The sequence below is a fragment of the Echeneis naucrates genome, chromosome 17 (assembly GCF_900963305.1).
Source record: "Echeneis naucrates chromosome 17, fEcheNa1.1, whole genome shotgun sequence".
Taxonomy (NCBI): domain Eukaryota; kingdom Metazoa; phylum Chordata; class Actinopteri; order Carangiformes; family Echeneidae; genus Echeneis; species Echeneis naucrates.
The window spans coordinates 5676346-5690017 of record NC_042527.1 but is presented as its reverse complement, the minus strand read 5'-3'; the positions used below and the strand labels follow the sequence as shown (position 1 = coordinate 5690017).

Here is a 13672-nt window from a genome sequence, read left to right as displayed (position 1 = left end):
AGAGCCTGATGTTCAAGTGGAGAGCAGTCAAACAAGTCCTCAACCTGATATCCCAACAGCAAATGGAGTTGTAGAGATGGTTGAAGAATCTCCAAGCCACAAAGAAAATTTCAGTTCAACGCAAGATGTTATGACACATCAAAAGCCACCAGATCAGTTGGATGTTAGTCCAAGAAGCTCAGTTGATCCATGTGAACCACATGCTCAAAGTACCCTGCAAAGTCCTGAAGGACAGATGACCAATGTGGAGGCCAATCATGAAAACAATAAAAGTCAGTTTGAAAAGGCTGAGTCATTTGACGACTATGAAAACAGCAGTAGTCAGAAGAAGCCTGTTGAGAGAGCAAATTTTCTGAAGGGTTCCGCTAAACAGGCTGAAAAGACAAAGACCAGACTGGGTTCCTGGTCCAAAGGAAAGAGTCCATTGACGAAGCTCTTCACATCAGGTGGAAATGAAAGAACAAGCAAGGTTCAATCAAAAGAACCCAAGAAACCAGAAGTCAAACCTGGCGGTCGACTTTCAGGAAGACTCTTTCAGTCGTCTTCAGAGAAGCCTGAAGACATCGCCAAAATGCCTGCACAAGATGAAATACAGGCCAAAACACATGAGACTAACAACAAGACGGAGGAAGTGAAGGAAGCTATTACAGAAGAAATTCAAAAGGAAGATGAGATGTCTGAAGTCCCACTTCTGCAATATGAGTCTGACCCCAACGCACTGGAGACTAACAAACACGGGGACATAAGCGACACTAAAGAGCCATCCAACCTACCCAAAACATCAACTGGTGAAGCAGGAGGTGATCACACAGACCAAAAGCCAACCGCTGATCAGGATGTACAGAGCAGGGAGATGAAGGGCCTGTTGGTCTCTGATCCTGGAATGGCTGAGTCTAAAGCTCTCCCTGCTGCTGTGCAATCACTCAACCAATCATCTGAGGAGGCCATCAGACAAGTCACCGCTATGAAAAATGGTGAAGAGGTTTTGAGTGACGAGCTGAACACTGATGTTTTTGGAGACACACTCAGTTCTGTCCCTACAGACAAATTAGCCTGTCAGATAAGCACCGACCCATGTGCTCAAAAACCAAATGACTCAATTAATGCAGCAGACGAACGAGGAGGAAACCTTGAGGCAGGAGTGCTTTTCGATCTCACCCATGACGATTCCGCTGGCCTTTTTGATCCGAGTGAATCTCAAGAGGTTTTGGGGATGACACCAAATGATGTATTTTCATCTTCTGTCAGTGAAGTGCCTTTGTCTGAAGGTGCATCTGTGGAAGGTTTTAGCCTGCTCGACTCTCAGCCCATATCAGCTGAGACTGAAGTATTGCTCAGCATGACAGATCAGCTGATTGTCCCTGACCCAGCATTTCTCAACCAAGATAAGAGTCAAACCTCGGATCCCTTTGGTGCAAACAGCCAGGCTGCTGGCTTCGACATATTCAGCCTGAATGAGGATCTGTTCACTCTGCCTCTTACTGGTGATGTGACAGATCAGGGTGAAGGCAACGCTGCTTCATCCAAACTTTCCACCTTTGCTGATGACATCTTTGGTGCTAGTGACATCTCAAACGGTGCTGATGTGTTTGGAGGACTATCAAGTAGTCCAGCCACTTCTGATCCATTAAACCATTTACTTGGTTCAGACGCATTTTCTGCCGCTGCTCCTTCAGCTCAGATAGATATATTTAATAATGACGTCTTTGCTCCAGCTCCAGAGTTGCTGCCACTGTCAGAGAAGAGTGGTGCTGATTTGCTTATGGACAATCCTTTAGTGTCTCAGAGCAGTAATACTGAGCAAGTAGCGGAAAATAGTGTCACTGACAGCAGCTGGATGGATGATCTGCTCGGGTGATTTCATAGAGTCATACCGAAAGCTGGGATGTCTAAGAATCAAATGATTCATATTATTGTTCAAAAAAAATGTGACAAACTAAATCTATAACACTAATGTAAATGCAAATGTGTGCTGATTAGGTTTTTCTAATGCTGGTGTATTATATATTTGACATAAAATCAGGCAGAAAAGCAAATGCAAGATGTACATGTTGCAGAATAGCTGCACATTTAAAGTTCCACAAAATATAGATAATAATCAGGATGTAATCTGAGTGTGAAATGTCAAATGCCAAAAAACAAATCTAAATGTGCTTATTTGAAAACAGTTTGCTCAGATGTATTGATTTGTCATCAAGCTCCACCTTTGTAGGCCTGATCCATTTGAAATGTAGTGTTTGACCTTCACTGCGTTGGAGAGAGACACTAAAAATGATTTCCATGCCTGCCTTATATCTCAGATTGAAATGTGTACCAGACATGATATGTGATATCACAACTGGTTCAGAGGTCAATCCTGGTCCAACGTGCAACTCACACAAACCAGTAGGTAGTGTTATAGTTTGTCACCGTGACAAAATGTGTTTTTGGAGACACCCACTGTAGAAGGAAACTGCATAGAAGCCATTCTGAGTAATGTGGCAGCTAAACTGTTGTCTGAGTTGTCAGCGCAATCCCATCATAGCCGTTCAAGTATCATTACAGTTGTGTAGTAACTCTTCTTGTTTGTGTTTACAAAGATGAAAGGATCTAACTACTGTATACTGTTTCCCAGTCAGTACCTGCCAGGTCCACTGCGTGAGTGTCTCCAGTTGCTGATGCTGAGAATATGGCCAGTAAGACATTACAAAAGACCGGGAATGGAATTTGATTTGAAGTAATTTATGGATTAAAAAAAAAAATGACATTGAATAAATTTGTTTTTACTCGTGTGTTTTGTAGAAAGTACCAGTCAAAGATTAAAGTTTTTATTGCGAACTTTGGTAATCATACTTCAGTTGAAATTAGACCAGAATATAACAGTTAACAATAATAATCATAATAAAGCATGAAATAAAATCACAAATTTTACTATTTAGTTGCATGGTATGTTAGATGTTGTTAGATGCCGTATGAACAGTTTACACTATCATCTATGACTTTAATGTGCATTATGTATAAATAATGTGTATGCAACAAAAATCTCCTCTCTGTTACAAACCTACTAACGGTATTTATCTTCAGGTCAATGAGACAATGCGACGCTGAGCCAGATTTCAAGCTACCAGGATTCTGAAACAGCTAGAAGCAGCTAAATGGAATTCATTCTCATTACTTTTATTATGTAAAATGGATGGATGGATGGATGGATGGGTGGGTGGGTGGATGGATGGATGGATGGGTGGGTGGGTGGGTGGGTGGGTGGATGGATGGATGGATGAATGAATGAATGGATAGATGGATGGATGGATGAATGGATGGATGAATGAATGAATGGATGGATGGATGGATGGATGGATGGATGGGGTGGGGGAAGGAGGGATGGATTGATGCATCTTCAGTGCAAACGGAAATCGCTATCCACATTTTTAAAAATGAATATCAAAAGCAAATTACATACAAATGCAGTAAGTTCTGGACTGTTAGTAGAAGGAAAGACCACCGACATACAAGAACGTACATTAGTATTGAGACTACAGTTTGGTTGATTGGTATCGTGAGGGCATTTTTGAGTCCCTCTGAGTCTTCGGGCCTGATTTATTTCTGTGGAGAAAAAAAATATAGGGAAGGCTGTTTTAGTTCACTGGGATCATTGGGTGTCATTGTGGGCTGTGATGTCGTAACTTATTCCCTGCATCATTATTTGAAGCTTCTGATGTTTTCGAAATGGCCAACATTTCAAAATGACCTGTACCTATTGCGCAACAAAAGAGCAGAATTCAACTGGGTTCATGTGAGTGGAGTCCAGTGTTGCTGGATTGTCATCTGGAGATGCTCATGGACAGTTGCCCAAGCTGAACTAAGATTTTTTAATCCCCTGCATCTTGCTTACCTATTGGCCTCCGCCTCATTGGTTGAATCGGGAAGCTCTTTTCTTCTGGTTTCGGGAAGCAGGAAGCAAACCGCTCCACTGACCATCGTAATGCTGCTGTAAACAATGATGGGTATGGACCAGTGGTATACAGCCAACATGTTGAGCAATGGAGACATTAAGCCACCAGCTCTGCTTGCAATGGATCCCAAACCAGATGCTGTTTGTCTGAAACAGAAACAATGACGAAAGCTGTCACTGTTTTGACTGCTAAGCTGCATGTCTGTAAATGTGACAAACGACGCTGTAGGAGTTTGGCTTACCTGCAGCATCATGATCAAAACGCCACTGTTTGCTAAACTCATTCCAAGGACATCGTAAAACTCACCGGAATGATGTTGGGAACAGCTCCTGAATGTACACGCAACATATGGATCCTGCCCAGTTTGTGAAAAAACGGCCAGCGGTTGCTAATGCGGTAACAGCAATAGCATTACCTTAAACAGAGTGAGAGAGTAATGGGGAAGATTAGGACAAAAGACTAATGCTAAAAAAGGCATGCTAACATGCAGACACACACAGTGACAATATTACTAAGATGATACTTAGAATGAATATTTTTTATCTTATTTTAGCTTGTCTGGATGTTACCTATTAACTAATTACAAAATCACATTACCTAAGAACTATGAAAGTCTGATCCTCTATGTTGTTCAAGTTCGTGTAGATGTTAAGATTCTTCATATAATTGACTGAAAACTCTGACCTGATTGTCAGCTCATTGGTGGATGGCCAAAGTTATTGAGCCCCATCCAATGGGAATTTTGAAATTCTGTTCTACTGTAAATGTTATGAAAGTCCACCAATTAGTTGCAGGGACCCTGTCCCTTCCATTTCCCTGTCGACCAAAGAGGTTGGTTGATCAAACATCCAATCAGCATGAGCATTCCTAGACCCCTGCCATTTCCAGACCAACACCGTATAAACATCGCCTGAAACGGTACATTTAGTACATGCAGAGAGTTTTACTTTGAGGAACAGCCAGGATTAAGAAGCACAAGAATCCTCCAATCAGAAGTGTTGACATCAGTGACACTTTCCTTCCCACCACCTCCAACAGCCAGATGCAGAGGATATGGCCTGGTAGTTCAGTCAGACCGAACACGGTCTGTGTCAGGAAGATGTCCAAGCCAAAGTTTCTCATGTTGAATGAAAGGCAAAAGTAGGTAACATTCAGCGAGAACCTGAGGAAAAGAAGAATTTGTGTCAAAAAGAGAGAACAGAAAGGAGGAGTTGTTATTGTAAAAAGGTAACTCACCACGCCAATATTATGGCAAAGAAATACTTCCTTAGCACAGCTGATTGGATAAGAATCGTCACACCTCCCTTTTTCTCTTTTTCTTTGACAACAATCTGTAATGGACACAACATTATCAAATCATGTAATCCAGCAGGCTTGCACAAAAATATTGAGCATTTGTTCACACTGTCAGAGGAGCAATGAACACTGTCACTGCACGTGAAATGTGTAAAGCACTCTGCTCTGTTGTGGTGTACATAAGAAATGTCACGCTATGTCTAAATAACTTCATGCAGCACTTTCTGATAGACTGCAGTGTTTCCATGCGGTCCATTAGAAGACAATTTCTGAGAGGAGATGAATCGAGTTTCTTCCACTGGAGGTTTTTTCAAAACTGATGATGTATCATGTAAAAACCAGTGAAAATGTATTGTTTTTTTATTAAGCAGCACTGGTATTCAATATATGAACGCTGCATATTCATTGTTATCAGTGATATTAAACATGTGTGGAGTCAGCACCTTGTCCAGCAGAGAATCAGAAACAGTGCGTTTGTTGATAGCGGCCACTCTGGTAATCAGCTGTTTAGCCTCTTCTGTCCTTCCTCTGTCCAACAACCACCTGGCTGACTCTGGAATAAACCTGATAGGAACAAGAACGCTGACACTTAGAAATAAAATGTGATTTACTATTGAAACTATGCAGGAGTTAATACGCACCATATGTAAATAGTAATCAAAGCAAATGGAACTGCTGTAATATACTGAGCCAGCCTCCAGTCTCTGATGAAGTAGACCAAACCAGCGAGGAGGCACTGTCCCACTGCACCAAACAGCTGAGTCACACAGGCTCCCCAGGATCGTTTGGTCACCCCGATCCACTCAGTGGCTAGAAACAGGAAACGCATTCAAGGCAGGCCCATCCCCGCCCCCACCCCAAATATGTTTTCCTATGAATCCTGAAACTATCAAGAGGTCAAAAATGTTTTTGGAGTTTTTGCGAGAAAGTCCCCGTTTTAAGTGGCCTGTCCCCGGCTGAAGCTGGGCCCGGAAGTGTGCCTGTCTTTAAGACAAGGAAAAGACCCAGCAATCATTTTGCATAGTTTGTTTCAGTTAACATGAGATTTTTCCATAATATGTTGGCCACCAAACCAGAATGTCTCTGCTTTTCATTTAAGCAACCTCCAAATTGTCTCCTGAATTACTTCACTGATGAAGACAATGTACCGCAGCCTTAAAAATTAGGAATAGAATAACAGCACAAAGGAAAATATTACATACAAGAGCTGAGTTAAAAAGTATTTTATCACCCAATAAAAACGTAGAGTGCACCAAGGCAGTTACACAGCAGTTCCATAACAAAACCCAACCAACATGACGGTTCAGAACAGCTCAAAACCACCACATCCTGCAGCCTGCCAACATCACCACACAACTACACAACATTATAAAACAGTCTCAACAAAACTGAACACTAAGCTTCGATGGGCTGCATTAAGCTGCATTTTTATTTTCGGCATACCTTAGAAACTGCTAACTACATCTATTTTACATTATCTTCTATTCAATTGTAGTTTTGGCCGGTCTATTAACATTTGTCAGCCTTAGGGCTGCATACAAAGTAACCCTGTTGAAAGTATAAAAGTATAAAAGACAACAGGTTTTAATTTTAAATTTAAAATGAAAAATTAAATATCTGAGCAAATCATTCTCTTTTCAAATGTAAGCTTATGAGTATACTGTACCCAAAATAACGCCGTTAAGTCTGTAGCCTCCGTAGCCGACTCCTGCCATGAACTGAGACACCAGATATAAGTAGAAGTTGGGAGATAGCCCAGTTGTTACAGTAAATATGAGCATGACAACAACTGGAATCTGAGCTGCTCTTTTACGACCAAACCTGCAAAAGACAAAAGAAAATACGTGATACAACTTTATCTGTTGTGTCGCAGGCTTTCACTTCACACAAAATGCAGCTATGTATTTTGCCCAATTTCATGGACACTTACGATTCAGCAAATGGTCCAAATAAGAGACAACCAACAAGAATGCCAGCCATCAGCACTGCTTGTGCCACCTCCAACAAAGAAGCCTGGTCACACACTAGATCAAACTTTGACAAAATTAAAGCAAGTGAAGAACGTGGTCAAGATGATATTTGTGTTTACAAATACAGCGAGTCTATTTCATAGATTGTTCATCTCAGTGAACTCACATCAGTAACAATAGTGGACTCATACAGAGTGCTGTGGTAAACCCATCCACTCTGACACCCTGTGGTGTCATTGAGTCCGTACTCCCTGATGGCACCAATGTCCCAGTCCACAGGGACAAACATCCGACACCTGCTGAAGGTCCCATCCTCCTCCCGGGGTAGAGTCAGGTTCAGCTGCTCCTCTGAGGTCAGGTTAGGATCAGCTGTGAGGATCCAGTCTGTGTTACAGTGCCGCTCTGGATCCGACTGGATGAAATATACACTGGCAAAATGAAAGGGAATAATAAAATTTGGGAAGCATAGAGCAAAAAGGATGACCTTCTGAAATAATCCAAACTCTCCAATATTCTGCAGGATCTCTCCGAAGTCCGCCATGTTCAGAGAGCTGGCTTTTAGTTTACAGAGATTCTGCTTGGTGATGACCTTTAAACAATGTCCATTAATGTTTAAGCCCTGGACTGTGTAGTTTAGAGAGGATGAAAAAACATTTAAAATGTAATTGTGTTTCATTCAAAGAGTTTCATTATTATTTAACCAGAAAATACAATGTTGTACTTTAATCCAAATAACAACTTCATAACCTCTGAGCTTTGGCTGGCCAAGAGTAGAATTTATTTCAGCAATGAATACCAACCACTTTCAAAATGGGTCATATTACACATATTTTCTCTTTTAAATTTAAAAACTAAGCTAAACAAATTCAAGGTTGTTCTAACTTAAATACATTTAAATTCCAGGACAATAAAAGACTGCACTGTATAACTAATTTTCAGCAGCTAATGTACCGTACTGTACTGTGCTGTGTCTTATCTTTCACAGACAGTGCTGTTGATATTTTACCAATTTTAACAACATGCTTTGTCAGTTTGGACTCAGTACATGAGCATGTATAACGGTCATATAAAATACAGCCAACTAAGAGATTCTAACCCTTCTGCTTGTATCTTTCATAATCATTATTTCACTCTTCCATTGCTGCTATGCATGATCAGCCATTCCAGCATGGTTCCCTCATTCCCTACAACAAGATGCTGTTTCAGGGTTTCGCTGTTATTGTTTGCTCCTATCGTCCATTGAGTCCAGTTTCACAGGGTGTAGAGTGACTGATACACCCTGATATAATCACGCCTCATGTCATCCTCGAGAACAGTAATATGGTGTGGGTGCTTGAAAGAAAGTCCAGCCATTGAAATGTGTCTCAGCAAACACACCAGGTAAGCGTAAGGTAGAAAACAGTCTAAATAAAAATAGTCAGCTGAACAAAGCTTGTATCTTATTGAGTTGTTAATGAAATGTGGTTTTTAATGTCTAATATGTCTAAACTAAAATAATGAGACACAGTCAGCAACAGAAAGATGAGACATACAAAAAATAATCACGATGAGGGACATTTTAGCACACTGGAAAAATAAAATGTTGACTCCATTGTCCATGCTTTGCACTTGTAGTTGAAATTACTATGTTTTCTGCAAATTGATGCCAAATTGAGATACGAGCTTTGACACTGAAAATGGTCAGGTCCCCTGTCATATCAGTCAATGGAGTCAATGGAGCTGTACAGCAAACCGTACAGCTGAAGTTTCTCGGCTCCAAGCAATGCAAACACATTAAAGATGTCAAGCTCTTGGCCTCAAAACAGCATTTTATTTTCAGTGGCTGATGTTGTATTTATTCCTACTTTAAATGGTTTTTCTAGCATTTGGCGAGCATGGGCTGAGGACGATTTACACTCAATTTCAGCAAAATCTGACAACACAGTCAGGGATGATTTGATGTGTAATAGAAGGTAAAAGTCTTTGTTATATCAAGCATGACCTTGAGACCATTTGAGCCGAGGCTTTCTACAAGCCCTCACCAGTTCTCATCATAATCCTCCACATCATTTTTCCTGTCATAAAACACTCACAGTGGGTTAGGGTTAGGGTTAACCCTAACCCTAACCCTGGATTGACTGCTAGCAGCTACGTTGAGTGAAAAGTTAAACATTTTTTTTTTCTAAATTACTATTTCACAGAACAAAAAGCAAACATTTTCTCAGAATTTATCACTAATAGTGTGCTTTCTAATGGTTTGTATGAAACACCAACAGATAGATAAAAAAAAAAAAATACAACAACAATAATAGAATGGACGTGAAACTGACATGATATTTTAATTTTTATGAAAAATATTGGTTGGCTTGTTAAAACTGTCATTTTTCTTTTTTAATGATTTGAGATCACCAGGGTGTTGGTCTTGGTCAAGGTCAAGCAGTTTTGATTTGGTTCTAAGGGAAATTTGCTACATTTTACACTTTTAGAGCCCAAGACCAGTTCAGACAAGGTTTACATAAAGACATAAAGAAAGAATTTTAACTCTGACTGGCAATGATTTACAACAGTGTTACTGGGTACAGTACCTTTCGTTTTGATACTGAGTAATGGAGAGTTCAGAGTAGTAATGAAGTTTCATTGTTGTATAATCTTATGACTAATAAAATAAGCAATGTTCAATGTACAAACTACAGATGTGTGCATTTTCTACAGTTGTCCATGTTGGAGCTCGGTCCACTCCTCTTGGTGGTAAAGTCCCTGTAATGATCAAGGCAGGGCTTTTAGATTACAACATTTGCAGCATTGCCATTTTGACTGTCAAAAGTTAATCTCTATCTTAATTACTTACAACTGTCATTTGGGGAAAATTTACAGAATCAATATACATTATTTTGACTACTACGAAAATAGTAAGGTTATGGCTACTGTTTCCAGACATGCCCAATGACTAACTTGACTTCTTTACTATTACAATAGATTCAGTGAATGACTCTAACACAAATAATAGATTTAGGTCCAGATTGTCAGAATGTGCTTTTCATGCATTTTTCATGACTGAAAAGTAAGAATAAACAAAAATCTGTTTTGTTATATCCTCTGCATGGAATCACAGGGATAAATAAAGTTACATTGAATTGGACTGATCTCAATAAAAGATTAATTATGATCAATTATAGATTTATGGTGGGTATTTAGCCAAAGAGATCTCAATATTGAATTTGGAAAACACCACACGCATGAAAATCACATTCACTCATTGTGAACTGATATCCTGCAAAATCACTTGAGATTAGTTTTGCTTGCATTTTGAATCACACAAATTAAATGAAAATAAGTCAATATTGACCTCATATCTCATTCTCATCTCTCAGTTTTAGATGTGATGTTATATGTATGTATTAGTTGGACTGTTGACAACTGCTTCCTTGGCCTTGCACTCCAATTATAACCTCCCTCTTGATTAACAGGGCTCTCCACAGTGTAAACCCAGAAGTGTGTAGGTGTTAGGTGAAGATGGCCCTGCTCTGTCTGTAACTGTCAGTCAACTACACAACCACATGCTTTATTCATGCAGGGAGGATAGACAATGGCTGACCTATAAATGCCCAAAATGAAAGTAAAAAAATTCTGTAAATCACTCCAGTATTTTGGTCCAGTTTTTACCTGTTGCCCTCGGCCTCATTGGTTGAGTCAGGAAGCTCTTTTCTGGTGGTCTCAGGAAGGAGGAGGACAAGAGCTCCACTGACCAGCGCAAGGCTGCTGAAGACTACGATGGGTATGGAGCGGTGATATACGGCCAACATGTTGATCAACGGAGACAGCAACCCTGCTACTCTAAATGCTATGGAGCCCAAGCCAACAGCTGTTTGCCTGAAGGGGGACAATTCATTTTCATTATATCTTTCATTTATAGGCATCCTGTATCTGTGACGTGGCATACCTGACAGGAGTGGGAAATAGCTCCTGAATGTACACCATACACACCGAGCCAGCCCAGTTCAAAAAGAACTTTCCTGTGGTTACGAGGGCTGTGATAACAACAGCACTGCCTGAAATGGAAAACATATTAAACTACTGACAAGCAAATGAATGTATTCTTGTTAACTGAGCGTAAAGAACAGGAAACTCACCTTGAGAGAAAATCAGGGTTAAGAGGCAAACCAGACCCCCTATTAGAAGGGTTGATAGGAGGGACTTCTTCCTACCTATCAGCTCCAGAGCCCAGATACAGAGGAGATGTGCTGGAATCTCAGAGATCCCGAAGAGAAACTGAACCAGGAAGATACTCAGACCAAACTTACCCACATTCAGAACAAGGCAAAAGTAGCCTAGATTTAATGAAAACCTTAATAGCACAGAATAAAACAAAGGGTAAATGAAAGATTCTAATTAAAAATAAATGATGAAATGTACCTAACATACCAGGCAAAAGAAATGATGAATAAATGTTTCATCAGGACTGCTGACGTTGAAATAATTTTGATTCCTCCTCTCATTTCTTGTTTCTCAGTTACCTGAAGGGGAATGGATTATCAATAAACAGGGCAATACTTAAAATATGTAATTGCAAGTCTACTACCCAGCTGGCCCCCTTCATTGCCTAATGCTCATTGACAAATGTCAGCATGCTGAAAGGATGCAGATAATGAACACAGTAAACATTTGGACCTACAAAAAACGTGTGTAAGATGATGTTAGCATTTAGTTCAAGGATGATTTGCTTTTGGAAAGTGACAGAGTGGGACTAAGTAGGTGTCATACCAACTTCAGTTAAGAAAAGACAAGAGACAAAAGGCAGCATAAGACAGCAATGAAGACAGAATAGAATAGAATGTCTTCTATTGCTGTTAACGGTAACACTGCATACAGCAAAACTTACAAAATGATTATATGTGATTAAAATTCGAACTTGCCTTGTCAAGCAGATTCTCTGGGATGTTCTTTTTATTGATTGCTGCAGCTTTACGAATCAATTTAATTGCCTCTTGGTTTCTTCCATTTCCCAGCAGCCATCTTGCAGATTCAGGAATCCACCTTAAAACATGTGGGTTAACTGGTTTGACATTATCTGATGTAACTGAAGCAGTGAAGCCAGATACGTGTGGATAAAGTGGATTTGTGTGAATGTATGAAAAGGATAGAAAGAATATAAGTGAAAAGTATATACAACACATACCATATGTACAGTAGCACAATGGCCTGTGCTCCTGACATCACATACTGCGCTGTTCTCCAGTTCCGAATAGCGTAGACCAGATAAGCCATGGCACACTGTCCAAGAGCTCCAAACATCTGGTTCATACAGGATGCAAAGGACCTTTTCTTGACCCCAATCCATTCAGTAGCTACACACAGAATTTAAACACGAGAATCACTCTACAGATAATACGCCTTCTAATATCCGGCCAACAATTGAATCGAACGCAACTGGACTTAGAAGCCCCTGGGATAAGGAGGCGATACGTCTTTGACAACTCTAAATCCTATGTCCAGTTGTCTTCGATTCAATTGCTGGCCAGATATGACTATGACCTGGATGAATGAGAATATGCACAGACACACGCCTTCTAATAGAAATCCAGAAAATAAATATCTATATAGCAAATAAGGCTTACCTAGTACAGTAGAGTTTATTCTGTATCCTCCTAGTGCAGTTCCAATTATGAACTGTGACACTAGGTAAATGTAGAAATTTGGAGAGACTCCAGCAATGAAGGTGAATATTGACAGCAGGACAGCTGGTATCTGGGTGGTTCTCCTGCGTCCGTACCTGAAGTTCAGAGAGAGCGTCATGTTAAATTTGGTGGCTTTAAAGGTTTATGTTTCTCATCTGCTTTCAAGTCACTTACGATTCAGCTGTAGGCCCAAATATGAATGACCCAACAAGTAAACCAGTCATCATGACTGTTTGTACCACTGAAGTCATGCTGGACTTTTCACAGACGAGATCAAACTGGAAAAAAAAGTGAGCAGGGCAGTAAGCACAGATAATAACAAAGGAGAAATCACAGATTGTTCATCTCAGTGAACTCACATCAGTAACAATAGTGGACTCATACAGAGTGCTGTGGTAAACCCATCCACTCTGACACCCTGTGGTGTCATTGAGTCCGTACTCCCTGATGGCACCAATGTCCCAGTCCACAGGGACAAACATCCGACACCTGCTGAAGGTCCCATCCTCCTCCCGGGGTAGAGTCAGGTTCAGCTGCTCCTCTGAGGTCAGGTTAGGATCAGCTGTGAGGATCCAGTCTGTGTTACAGTGCCGCTCTGGATCCGACTGGATGAATAGAAAACTACAAAAGAAAACTGGTAGTAAGAAATGTGGGAGGGCCAGTCCAAGAAGAATAACCTTCTGGAACAAACCAAAATCTCCGATGGCCTGCAGAATCTCCCCAAAATCTGCCATTTTCACCCTGTAGACAATGTGTGAGACAAACCGGTTGAGTTTGGTTTTATTCAGAGATGAGGGTCATAGTCAAAATAAATCTTTAA

At 40.4% G+C, this 13672-nt stretch overlaps 1 protein-coding gene across 1 annotated transcript; it reads right to left on the bottom strand.

The window, feature by feature from the left end:
- Positions 1-3512: 3512 nt before the first annotated feature.
- On the bottom strand, positions 3513-13586 carry LOC115057541 (uncharacterized). Its single transcript, XM_029524693.1, has 20 exons — positions 13212-13586; positions 13027-13130; positions 12793-12947; positions 12354-12522; positions 12091-12211; positions 11600-11691; positions 11308-11522; positions 11118-11226; positions 10841-11047; positions 9888-9934; positions 7365-7822; positions 7159-7262; positions 6895-7049; positions 5870-6038; positions 5672-5792; positions 5169-5263; positions 4880-5094; positions 4239-4347; positions 3872-4078; positions 3513-3582 (listed from the first exon to the last, which is right to left on the bottom strand). The coding sequence occupies exons 1-20, from the start codon at positions 13584-13586 to the stop codon at positions 3513-3515; spliced, it is 3297 nt and encodes a 1098-aa protein (XP_029380553.1).
- Positions 13587-13672: the final 86 nt, after the last annotated feature.

Coding starts and splice junctions, on each gene's coding strand:
- LOC115057541 (XM_029524693.1), bottom strand. CDS start 13,586: ATGGCAGATTTTGGGGAGATTCTGCAGGCCATCGGAGATTTTGGTTTG. Junction 7,263..7,364: donor AGTCCACTATTGTTACTGAT/GTGAGTTCACTG, acceptor ATTTTGTCAAAG/TTTGATCTAGTGTGTGACCA. Junction 6,039..6,894: donor ACTTAACGGCGTTATTTTGG/GTACAGTATACT, acceptor TCCTGTTTCTAG/CCACTGAGTGGATCGGGGTG.